This window comes from Equus przewalskii, chromosome 10 (assembly GCF_037783145.1).
Source record: "Equus przewalskii isolate Varuska chromosome 10, EquPr2, whole genome shotgun sequence".
NCBI classification, from domain to species: Eukaryota; Metazoa; Chordata; class Mammalia; order Perissodactyla; family Equidae; genus Equus; species Equus przewalskii.
Window position 1 is genome coordinate 18051150 of NC_091840.1, and position 12942 is coordinate 18064091.

A 12942-nucleotide genomic window follows, 5' to 3' on the forward strand; every position below is an offset into this window, starting at 1 on the left:
TGGCAGAGGTGAAGTTTAAGTTTTACCCTTACATCTGAAATAGGCTTTGGACCAATAACAAATTGGTAACATAAAGTGAATGCTTTTTAATCTTTGCTGGTAAATTTATTTTAAAATAAAACTGTGGCTTTCAGAAACCTAAAGTTTAATCTGTTGAACTTTCAGCTGGACTATTTTTAAGCCAATTTATTTATTTTCCATTATAAGCAGTAAATTAACGTTACAGACTAATCACTTTGCTTAGTCTTATTCTTGGTAAAGGTGCGTATACAGATGTATTGGCTCTTTCCTTGGAAAAAGATAAATCTGTTAGATAGTCATCTCTACTCTTCATTTTTTTAGCTTCAGCACAACTTTTTTTCAATAATTGCATAGAAGAAACTATGTGGGTTTTTTTCCCCAGTCCCTACCCCTTCCTCTCCCTTTGTTGCCCGCAGGTCAGTGATCAAGCTAATGCCTCGTATGTGTGGGGAGAAAGTGAGAGTGGGGCACTCAGGCCTCATCTTCAGCAACTGACACTTCATAGGCCTCTGAGTTTGAACCCCTGCATGTCAAATGGATTTCGTGCAGCTGAGTGAATTCTCTTTAGATTTGCCTTAGAGAGACTGAGCCAAAGTGAAGAGGCATGTAGTTTAGCAGAATATAAGTCATGTTACCTCTCTGTTCACTATATCCGATTCTGTTAAAACTTGCACAGTGCCGAGGATCTGCTCTGACTGGATGTCACCTGAGGGAATAAAGTCATTTATCTAGATTACTTTTTTCCTCCCTTTCTCTTCACTTTTAATTCCATAGCTACAGGCAAGTCAGTAAGTCGTTGCTCACACATATTAAATATATTTAATGGGCAAAGACCTGCAAGTACTGACTACAGCTGAGCTCCAGCCAGTTCCATTTTTTCTAAAGAACTTGACAATTGATTCATATGTAATTCTATTCCCAAAGAGGGAAAATGTTTCTTTGTTAGCTATCCACACTTTTTCTTAGTCCTTTGTAGTCTGGCCTCCTAACTTTGATGCATTTGAAATTTCTGTCCAATATTTTTCTGACATAGAAGAGAAGAAATCTTAAAAAAAAAAGTGGCTGGAGAAGGCAGTCTGGTTGCGCCTGTACCCGCAGCTGCGCCGAGCCTCCGGAAGCTCTTCCTGGAGGGCAGGGAGTTCCCTCCCGGGAAACACGCTCCTGCCCGGGAACATTTTTTAAAAGTTAGGTGTGTTTCTTACAATAAAAGTTCATCTTAAAGAATTAAAGATGCTTTTAATGATCATTTTTTAGATAACTTTACATCTCTAGTGGACCGATGAGAATAAAATATAATTAAACAAATTAGTATAGATACGAATATAAAATGAAAATGAATAGTGATAATAATGACCTGAGCCAGAACTCTCTTGTTGTTTGTTAGACTCGTGTCCCTGTCTCAGTTACAGGAGACCTGGATTATCCAGAGATCATGTCAGAGAGTCAGCCCCATAGTTCGTTTTTTCAGTTTCAGCACAATTTTTTTTGTTAATTGCAAAGAAGAAACTATGCAAGACAGGCCAAGGTGAAAAAAAGCTAAATTGTCTATCATAAAGAGCTAACAAGCTACTTTTTAGTCATTTAATCAACCTCAATTGGTTTCTTCAAGTTTAGTCTCACTTTTTTGTTTTTTTTTTTTTTGCTGAGGAACATTTGTCCTGAGCTAACACCTGTGCCAGTCTTCCTCTGTTTTGTATGTGGGTCGCTGCCACAGCACGGCTGCAGACAAGTGGTATAGGTCTGTGCCTGGGAACTGAACCTGGGCTGCCAAAGCGGAGCACGCCGAACTTAACCACTAGGCCACAGTGCCAGCCCCTGGTCTCACTTTTATACCTTAGATGAGTCCTATGAATTGGATGCCATTTGAACCCCAGTGAATGGCCACATCTGGTCTCACACTGGTCCTCTCAGGCCTGCTGCCTCCTCACATAGCGTTAGCCAAGGGAGCACTCGGCTAAGGTGCCTGCGAATGGCCAGCTGGGTCATTTGGAACCTCATGCACAGTGATTCCCTGTGCTAGAAAATCCCCGTCACTTCCCTTGAATGATGCAATCTCCTTTGCTGTGTCTCTGAATACTGGTCAAGGAGCAGGTAACACACTTCTGTGACTCAGCAGAGTGCTGAGAGAAGCAGGAAGCTGAGCGTTTCCTCGGCATGCAGTGAGCACATAGTTATTAGAAGACACCGTTAACACGTCGTCTGTATTTCTTCTGATGTATTTAGATGGATCCTGAATACCGTGTGAGAAAATTCTTGGCCCTCTTAAGAGAAGAAGGAGCGTAAGTACATGCAACACTTAAGACCGTCAGCCAGACTTGCCTCTCTTGAGTCCCAGGGCCTGTTCTAAGACTTGCTAGACAGTGCATATAAATTTGAATTGTCAACCTGTCTTGGACAGCTTTGCTTCCATTTATTAGAATTCTTCGCTGTGTTGTAGGTCTGAGAGACCAAGCAAGGAAATTGGTTGTACTGTTGGTTTGCTCTCCCTGCCCTGCTTCGCAAAACTTCCTTGTCACAATGCAGGAAAAAACTCAATGGTACATATTTATTGGAACCTGCTTTTGAATGCATGGTGCTGACCATTTTCTTTTGTGAAATGCTCATCTAATAGCGAAATGCATAGTGAAAAATGTAGAAAAACCATTAAGAAGCTTTTAGTGATTTTTGTGATGAATGACTTTTGCAGACCTTCAGCTGTCTTTTTTGCGTCTTGGATATTTCTTTTTCAGTAGCCCCCTTGACTTTGAAAATGGACTGTTTGCAAACACACAGTGACCAAGGGAAAGGACCAAGGTGAAGATGGCTTGAGATCTTCCCTCGATTTATTCAAGATACTGGATGACCTTCACCACGTGCTCACTCTGCATGATTAGTGCAATAAAACTTCCTTCCGTATGCTTATTGAGATATTCTGCTGTTTTGTGGAAGGTGCAAATTTGCTTTAGAGCGCTGTGCTTACCTTTCCTTGCAAGCTAAGGTGATTCCTTCCTCCTCGGTCTTTCAGTGTGGGAGACATACTGTACTTGTGAACACTACACGTTTTAAGCTCCCCGCCACCACCACTACCACCCAGAAACCTCTCAATAATCGTGATGATGTTGCAAAACAACACTTGACCTGTTAGAAGGGAGACTTTCTACGTGTAAATGAGGAACAGTGAGTGAGCAAGGGCATGGCTTCAGAGGGTTATCGCCCAACTTCCCTATGCTGACACTAAAGAGAACTGGGTATTTGGTTAGAAGTTCTCCCAGAAAACTGTCTCTTACCTTTGCCTGAAGAAACAGGGCTTTGAATTTCTAAGATGCTCTTCTCCGTCATTTTCAGACATGTGTCCAAGTTTCAATCAGGAGATCTTTCTTAAGAAAAAGTCAGATCGTAACTGGTGGCTGTGACATCCCCTTAATGTAACTAATTTGCTCTGTCGTAAAAGATATGCTAATCATTACCACTTCTCAGCACTAATTAGTGTCCAACTCTAAATGGGTCAATTCCTTAGTATAATATTAAAAGCATGTTAGTATCACCACTTTTCTTTTTTCCTTAACTTAATGGCTTACTTAGAATGCATCCTTCCTTTATTTTAAATGATCTGTACTATCTAGCATCTAAATAAAACACTATTCTACAGAAAAAATAAACCTCTTTCTAGCCCTGTCCCCTTGGTCCTTTAACGTCCATTCCAATACATTTCACACGTTTCCTTTAGCCTCTCCATGCTGCTTCAAAGGGAAGGAGGTGGGTGGTTTGTCTCAGGACTGAGTTAGAGGGAGTTTGACTAGGTCACCGTGTTTGGTGGTGAGATTTAGGGAGCATGCCACTCTCCCCACTGCTGCTGAACAGGCGAGGACAGGCCCTCAGAAGCCGCCTGAAGGTGCTTACCGCCACCCGCCAGGCTTATTGCCGCAGGGGCACTTGGGGGTAGCATTGTCATTTGTCCCCATGGTAGAAGGCAAATTATCTCCAGGTCTTGCTATCTGTATATTTTTGGTAGACTTCGATGTCGTGTTGACTTTGTTTTGGGTTTTCATCCCTAGCTTATTTTGTGGCTTTTTAAACAGTGGATTGTATTGTGAAATTCTGTGATTCCTGGTGACCAGTGTCCTGGATTCCCTTATCTATTTTAGATCTTTTCCCTTCCCACAAAAGCAAACATTGTATTAATTTATGTCTCTTGTTAAATGAGGTTAATGTCTTTGTGTTTTGTCTAAAACTATATTGAAAAATATAAATATTATATTGTTTAATGCAAATGAAGGAATGCAATAAAGAGTACATATACTTGAAAACATTCTGTAGACCACTATTTGGTGCAAAACAACATATGTAACTGCTTTGCATACAAAGAAAAGGGGGCTCGGAAAAGCCCCTCGTTTTGTTACAACTAGCATAAGGAGATAAATGGTTTTTATTTAAAAATTTCCAATTTTAATTATTTAGAAAATATAGTTATTTAAAAAGAAAACCAGATCAATAGCATATTTTAAAAAGTTAATACACAACAAGAATCTTTATACTTATTTTTCTTATTTCACCTTATTAAAAAACTGAAGTGTACCAAAGCCATAAACAGGTTAGTAAAAACCAGAAAGGAGAGTTGTTTCTTGATTAGAATCACTCCTTCCTGTGAAATGTGCAAGCCAAGGGACTCAGTCACTCTCAGTGAGATTTCTCACATGGTTCATTTTGGCATCCTTCATCCTTTTTGCATTTTTCTGAGCTATCAGATCTCTCAGCCTAAACCCTGATCCTTAGAGAGTTGACTCAGGTTAGAACAGAGGGCAGCCCAGTAAGTCAGCAAGGCTCTGGGGAAGAGGTCACCTGCAGAGCTTCTCTGACAGCAGAGCAGCTCCCCAGGAGCTGTCCACGCCCTCCGGGGAGGAGGACCCTGAGGCCACCTGGTCCCTTAAGAAGGTGGGGTCTTGCTGCTATCCCAGCCCTCCAGGCCAGTGCGGAGCAGGGAGCGTGAGCGACAGCAGGGCCTGGCGATGAAGCAGACTCCGGCCACTGCTGCCTCACGTTTCTTCCTCTCTGCATAAACTGTTCACAGGTTATTTTTTGTCAGAAGATGTAATTAAAACCTCAAAAAAGGAGGTTATTTTATCTTTCTGAATTTGTACATCTTCATTGAAACACATTTTTTTTTTATGTAACAGAATAACTATATAATGGTGTTAAAATCTGAAATATGTTTTACTTTAAGGCTATCTTTTCATATCCTAAAAATTATGGTGAACAGCCTCCCCTCTAAGTTTTAGCAGCGAGTCATGGACTAGCTGCAAGTGTGCATAATAATCAAATCCTGGTCAACAGACTTGCTGAAGCACTGAGTCAGCTATAAACAACCAGCCCAGCCCAAACACAGAAGGTGGCATCGAGATTTCGTTTTCCGTGCCTGGCAACTTGATCCATGAGTCTCCTCAGAGAAGTAACTGGGAAAGGCGTGTGTGAGAGTTCAAAAAAGCATGTAAATTTCAGAAGTTATTGCAAAATGATCTAAAGTTTCTCAACAGCTGGTAAGCAGTGCCGAGACCGGGTCCTGGAGCCGAGCCCACGGAGGGCGTGTGCTGTCCGGACACCGTGGCCTGAAGATGCGGGAGATAGTGCCTGGATCAGCAAGAATCCCAAGTAGTGAAGACAGAATTTGCAAGGAGGACTCATGTTTGAAAGTTTCTCAGCATACAACCTCCACATAACTGACTTTGTCACACTATTTTGGAAGTATAAGATTAATAGTAAGATAATTTTTTGCCTCCTAGAAAGTTCTCTGATAAGCTAGGAGGAATGACAGTGTAACATGCAGCTGTGATTTTGTTCAGAGAACTTCGCTTGTGCGTGTAGGTCAGCCACGCACATGAGTACACACATGCCGGGCTGGGTGGGTGCACCATCAACCGTTGGAGACCATCACTGGATACACCGAGAATGTTCTCACCACTGTCTTCCCCTTTGCTTCCCTCTGCTTTTTCCTTACCCTCCTCCTTCCTTTTGCCTTTATTTGTACCTCATCCCCTCATCCTTGAACTCTCTCTCACACTGTCCTTCCTTTCCCTCTTCATAAAATGCTACTGCTTTAAAAGATGTCTTCTCATTATATTGTCTCTTTTCTTTCTTTTGGATCTTTTTTTAAACTCCCTCTTGTTTTTAGATGTTTATTAGTATTTATGCTTATAGTGAAACTAAATGTTCAAGCCCTGCTATAAACTCTATCTTCTTTAATCATAGAATGTGATTAATCATAGGAAGGATTACAAATGGCCTTGGTAAGTATGAATAGGGACCATTTAAATATTTGGCAATCTTATAGGTTAAAAAAAGTACCCAGAATGCTGGGATAGGGGAGTATTGGCTTTCTGTGAAAGTGAGTTGCAAAGATGAGCAGCGCTGTGAGGCGTGGAGATCTCTGTACTTGCCCTGTCCGATTCGGTGCACAGCTGAAACAACCATTTTCGTGGTTGGAGCTTTTCAGGGACTAGATGAAGCTCATGAAGCCAGTGAACTTCTAGTAGCCAATCCTAATCTAAGATTAGAGGGCTGAACGGGGCACAAGGCAGACTGCTTTAGTTTTCTATTTTTTGTATGACGTGAGACGATTAAAATTTGTTCCTAATAAAGGTAAATCAGGAGAAAGAAAAAGAAAAGATTTTAGCTGTGCCAAATAAACCGAAGGTGACATTTTATGGGTAGGTCTGAAGACCAAAGGATTGTCTCTTGTCATAAAACTGAGTTATAGCATCTCATTGTGGAGAAGGCGTCCCTGTGAGCTTCAGCTGAGTCCTTTGAAGCAGCAGTCCGAGGAGGGGAGGCGCTTGCCTAGAGCACACCCACTCGCGGGTCTTTTCTGCCCAAACCAATCTAACGCTTCAGATGATACCCATTCCAGACACCCCAGAGCCCGGGGCACACCATTCTCCTCCCAACCAACCTGCCCCTCCATGGCTGAGCTCTCAAGTGGGAGCTAGCAGGAGAGAGCAACTTCCAGTCAAGTTTCATTTTCAATAGAGCAAATCCTATTTTCCCAATAAATGGAGATGAAAACATGGGTGAGGAAAGCATTAAGCCAGTGGCCAGCCCTGTGGTCTGCTGACCTGGAGCCACATCTCTGTGTGTCTGTGACATTAATTTGTGCATTGGAAGTGCTGGAATCTGTGAAATGAATTACTGCCCAAATTGCTTATTTCTAAAACTAGAAATGTTTTGTTAGAAGCTGATTTAGAACAAAGTAAGCCTGTAAGAAAGTCCTCTAGTAGGTGTGACCTACTATCCTTGTCATCTCAGATGATCTTGCATAGAAAATGGAGGAAATGACCTTAATTTGGGCCACTAATTTAAGGGTGAAAGTTGAGGCCACCACATTCAGAATGGGATATTCTTGACCTCCTGAGCATTAATCTGGAAACTCCACACATTGTACAATGTATCCATTTTAAGTTTACCTTCTCTTTAATGACTTAACAGAAAAAAACTGCATGATGAAATATATTTTCTCCAAATATATATATATTTATATAATATATAATCTTAGTTAACTCAAAGGTATATACATTGTATAATAAATAATATTTATAAAAAGAGACTTTTTGAATATAAAATCAAAAAGATCAACAACTTCTACAACTTTTTACAAAACTTTGGATACAGCAGGTTGGTAGGAAATTTCTGTTGGATACTATTACCTGACTACGGCAAGAATAATTACAATGCACTCAATGTACTATTATTAAATAATTACTTGTCAGCTACTTGAATACGCCCCAGAAACATGACTTTATCACTTTTAATATAGAATACATAGATATGAAAAGACTGTTTTGAAAATTTGTATCCATTCTGCTGAAATAATTCTCACATAAAGCAAGCATTATCTGGTTGACATGATTTAAAACTTGTCAGTCTATGGTGAGATGGAGGGGCATTTCAGCCTCTGTAGAGGGGATGGGGGCTATCTTTAGCAGGGCTCGTTGCCAGCAGATTCAAGAGGGCAGGCATGGCTTCTAGACGATCGTCTTGGCAAACCTGCCTGAGCAAGATCACTTAACCCAGCATCTTAGGTCAGTGTTAGGCAGACCAAAGAGAGAAGGGAGAAAAGGAAGAAAAAAATGTTCTATTCTAAACCCCTGCTGCTCCTCTTCCCTCTGAGTCTCCTTAAGACAGAGTTGATGGATTGATTTATACTGTCGAGTCCGTTGCCTCCATTTTGCTAGTTTCCTCTGGGACACTGCAGAGGACCAGTGTGGATCACGGAGAGCTGTGAGATGCTTTACCCAAGGGAGCAAGTGACTGCCTGCCCCTTTGCACACCTAATCCTGATCCTTGGTAGCTGCGTGGATTGGTGCTATCTCAGCATCCAGGTGAGGCTGGCAGATCTGTGCTAAAAAACTCCACGGTTCCATTTACTCACACAGGCCAAAGAAAGAAAAGGATGCAGGAAGACGTGTCCCTTGTTGGAGCGGAAACGAAGGAATCATTTTTACCCTCCCCATGTACTAGTCTCCAAATTGCAACTTCAGGAGTAGGCCGCTACTTTCTTCTGCCCTTCGTCTAATTTATGTGACGGTGACCTAGCATCCACCTGCTCTACCTGGAGCTGTTTTGATGGAGAACCTGCAGGTGAGCAGGGCTGGGAGGGGTTGAACGGCCCCTTCCAAAGACCCCACTTCTTTCTTTCGGAAGCCATTTGTCTGGAGAAGACTTGCCCCCCATACATAATCTATTTACAACGTCCACTACCGAAAAAATGTACTGCATTAATGGTGGAAACTGCAGAATGGGAGAAAGAGATTTTGAGATCTGACTGCAGTTCACAAGAGTCTCTCGTGCAGAGCAGGGTACAGAGAAAATGAGGCTGAGAGGAACACACAGCTGCTCTTCAAACAGCTTACCAGGTCACCTAGAACTCCTAGTTCTTCCGACTCAAAACCTACTCGAACAATTGCCTTGGGCCTCCCTCCCACTTTCCCCTGGCTGCACCTATGGCTTTCATCAGGATGTGACAGTATATCGGGTTTGAACGGGGGTAGACAGAGCAGAGCAGACGGCAGGGGTTTGTCCTACTTCACAGCTCCTTCCTCACAGGCATCCTGGAATGTTACCATAAGAAGCAGTTTGAAAACAGAATTTTGCCCATGCTGATGTCTTTACCACCAGGCAGAGAGCTCACATTAGCCCAGCCTGTTCTGTTGGAATAGAATTTTTTTCCATTTTTATTTTCTTTAACATGTGCAAGATAAGCCTCGGGTCTGTTGCTATCAGACCCTAGAGAACTAAAGAGAGAGCCCCTTCTTTAAAAACCACACACCATCCAGAGCCGGGTGAGGAACTGAAGATGAGAGAGGAAGGCAGGCCGAGTCCAGGGAATGTGCCACGTGTGCAACAGTCCGGGTTCCGTGCTGTCTGGTGCTGAGGGCTGAGCCCGCTCTTGGTCCCGCTTCCCAGAGGACTTCGGTGAATCTGCCCAGCCACACACTTCACCCGTTCCCAGCGCCCTTTGGAAAATAAAGAGGAAGAATTAGAAACATAATTCCTTTCTCAGGGAGACCACCCATTGCGGTGCAAAGATCTGAGGCTGCTGACGGGAGATCTCGACATTTCTGTTGTCCTTGGAGGTCACGGGGACTCGGGTGGCTTGACAGTGCTCCCTCCATCCTTTAAAGTCTACACTGAGGAAGGAAGTTTGAGCTACAGGAACAGTAGGGCTTTAGCATGCACCAGTCCTACCTCCCCCACCTTCTAGCTGGGGCTTGGGCAACAGGAAGCCCAGTAGCACGTCACTACCCTAATGTAGAACCTGTCCTGTATGGATGCTGGGAGAAGCCTTGCTGGTCTGGGACCCAGTTCCCAACAAAGAGTAGACACCTGTGCACTGTGTTTGCTATCAAACCAAACAGTTGGATAATGAGCTGTCCAAACAGGAGAAAGTCTACTTAATTAATTATGAATAATTCCTTGTCAAGAGTGCACCAATGGGTACATCTTATTCGTTTGTTTTTTGTTATTGTTTTTTGGTGAGGAAGATTGGCCCTGAGCTAACATCTGTTGCCAGTTTTCCTCTTTTTGCTTGAGGAAGATTGTTGCTAACATCTGTGCCAGTCTTCTTCTATTTTGTATGTTGGACACCACGACAGCATGGCTTGATGAGCAGTGCATAGGTCCTTGCCTGCGATGCAACCTGTGAACCCTGGGCCATCAAATTGGAGCATTCGAACTTAACCACTACACCAGCCCCTTCATTTGTATATTTACATCTAACAAAGGATTTGAGGCCCAAAGCGCTTTTCCGGGCATTCCCAATCAACCCTCAACTCCTCGGGGGTGCTGACAGGGCCAGTATGAAACTATTTTACAGGGACGGAAGCTGAGGCTCAGCAGGATTAAAGGGACATGCCCAAGGTCTCACAGTGAGTGAGTGGCAGATGCAGTACTTGGGGTCAGCCAGGCCACCTGACTCTTGTCCAGAGCCCTGTGCAGCTTACTCTGCTCACATGTCTGAATAACAAGGAATAAATCTGGCACTCCTAAGGTGGAAAATCAGTGTTCACCTGAGACGCTGCACAAAGGCTACAAGTGATGGAAAAGATGTTTTCCCAGAAGGAAGGACTGGGACTCTGGCCTTCCTGTGGCATAAAGCCGTTTGACTGGGGCTGCCCTGCCCCGAGTGTGTGGAGGACACATGTCCCACTCTGAGGCTCCCTTCTCTCTCCTACCCACATTGTCAAGACAGCGTAGCCAAGAAAAGGTAGAGGTAATGTCCCATGCGGTCGCTGCCAGCTTGTCTCAAAAGTTCCCACCTTATCTGCAAGGTGTCAGTGGTGGAAAGGACGCCATGAGGCTGTCAGCCTATGGCTCCCGACCCAGCGGCATGCCAGGGGAAATCCGCTCCTGGAGGTCGGTCGGCTCCACTCAGCCCAGGAATCTTTGCTGCCTCCTCAAGAGCACGTGGACCCTGTGCCAGGGCTCTTAGTGCGCACGGCCGCCAGCCTACACGACAACCCTGCAAGGGACGCGTCTTACCCCGGTTCACAACAAGGAAACCAGCGCCCAGAGAGGCAAAACAGCTTGTCTCAAATCACTCAGCAAGCTGAGGATCTGTCCAAAGGGCACCTCAGTGGAGAGAGTTCTCCACCTGTCCTGGAGCAAGGGCTCCAGAGTGTCCACACAGGAGGGGCCAGGGGACCACCACCATCTACCTGGACGTGGCACCTTGAAACCATGTCTGTGTAGCACCTTCCCTGAGATTGGAAACAACGCCTTCTATTTCAGAAATGGGGAAAAGAGAGGGCTGATGGAGAGTCTCGAGTCTTCTTAGGATCAGTGTTAGGACAGGGGTGGCAGGCAGGGGACTTTCTGGACACTGAGGGCCAACCCAGCACCTCCTTCCCCTCTTGGCAGGTGGCTGATCTCGGCTGCCCACACGGGGATGGGAGGTGCTGGAACAGAGCTGCAGGGGTCTGAATGTGCGACACCCGAGAGCCACTGAAGGGGCCTGGGCTGCTGCTGCTGTGGCCTCTGCAGGACCCACATACGGGGCTTTCTGGAGGCAGAGACCTGGGCTCCGTGTCCCCATCTGTGCAAGGAGCAGGCTAGACAAATGGCCCGTCCAGTGTTAGTTCCCCACAGCCCCCTCTCAGAATGGCCGGAGCTGTGTCCTGCTTGATAGTGGGGACACCATGTTGCCTCTGGCCATAGTGGACATCAGAGGAAGGTGGCCACCGTGGTTTTCAAGCATTCCTTCCACCTTGACATGCCACCAGGAGCCTGTGAGTTCCCTCTTATTCACTGACTTTTCTCCTATCATTTTGAAAAGCAGGAAATGAAACTGCCCAAGTGTCAACAGCATTTCACTGAACGAGGACAGCACTCATGTCATGGCTCTCTGATGGCATTTATCACAATTTCTATTAGCACCATATTCAGACGAGCATTCACATGTTAGCTCACTTGAGCCTCATAAAAATTCTGCTGGCCTCCCACCGTCACCACCACTATCCAGACGAGGAAACTGGGCTACCCAGGTTCGACGGCCAGTGAGCGGTGAAGCTGAAACCACCTTTGTCCCCTGTCTACTCGCCACACTTTCGTTCAGATCCCAAGAAAGGTGGCACCTCCTGCTACCTTCTGGACTGTCCCCACCAGGATGTGAGCTACAGTGAGGGGCTTTGCAGATGGGCTAGGGGAGTCACCCCTCAACCAGAGCTCTAGCCAGGTCAGGCTCCTCCAGGCCTCAGAGAGGCCAGCCCCCTTGCCAGTCCCACACAGCGGAGACATGCCCCACCAGCCCTGAGGCGCCCTGTGTGGATCTGCACCGCCCAGTGGGGTCTCTCCCCAGCACAGCCTCAGCCAGCCATGACCCAGGCAAGCAAGTCTTTTACAATGAACCCAGCACTGTCCCCTGGGGCCTTTCATTTGTTCCTCACAGCACCTCTGGGGAGGAGGACAGGTGAGGATTCAGGGTGTGAAGACTAGCTTGTTTGGGTCACACAGTGCGCAAGTGGTAGAAGCTGGCCGGGGGCTCATCCTCTATCTATATGAGGCTCCTTCTCAGGGCAGCGGAGGAAGAAAGGGTGCACCGGCCTTAGAAAGCTTCCACCACTCTAGGTCAGTCTTGACCTCTCTTGGGGACCCACGGATCCGAGGGCCAGGCAGTGTCTCCCACGCAGGCCACCTCTGGGAAGCTTGGAAACATAATCCACCAGCCTTTGATCCCTGATTACTCACAGCCGTCACTCTGAACTTGAATCGCTCCTCCTCCCCATCACCATCCATAAACTCTGTGAGAGTGCACCCCACTCCACCCAAGCTTCAGATGTGTCAGGATATGGGCTTACACGCCGCTTCCCCACACCCACCTCCCTCAGGTTGGTAGGATTCATGCTTGTGCAAAAACTTGCCCTCTGCGTTTAAGGTGGATGCAAAATGACTCTGCCC

General features: G+C 45.4%; 2 protein-coding genes across 3 annotated transcripts in view; one reads left to right on the plus strand and one right to left on the minus strand.

The window, feature by feature from the left end:
- The window catches only part of NSF (N-ethylmaleimide sensitive factor, vesicle fusing ATPase), a 142469-nt gene extending 138162 nt beyond the window's left edge, over positions 1-4307 (plus strand). Inside the window, exons 20-21 of the mRNA XM_070561754.1 lie at positions 2245-2300; positions 2751-4307. Coding sequence (XP_070417855.1) covers positions 2245-2300; positions 2751-2796 — 102 coding nt within the window. The 3' untranslated portion in view covers positions 2797-4307. The remainder of the gene's footprint in view (positions 1-2244; positions 2301-2750) is intronic.
- A 3288-nt stretch (positions 4308-7595) lies between these two features.
- WNT3 (Wnt family member 3) overlaps positions 7596-12942 on the minus strand; it is a 47494-nt gene continuing 42147 nt past the window's right edge. Inside the window, exon 5 of one of the 2 annotated variants that reach the window (XM_070561756.1) lies at positions 7596-9503. The gene's annotated coding sequence lies outside the window, so the exon portion shown is untranslated. The remainder of the gene's footprint in view (positions 9504-12942) is intronic. The other variant, XM_070561755.1, reaches the window with a different exon arrangement.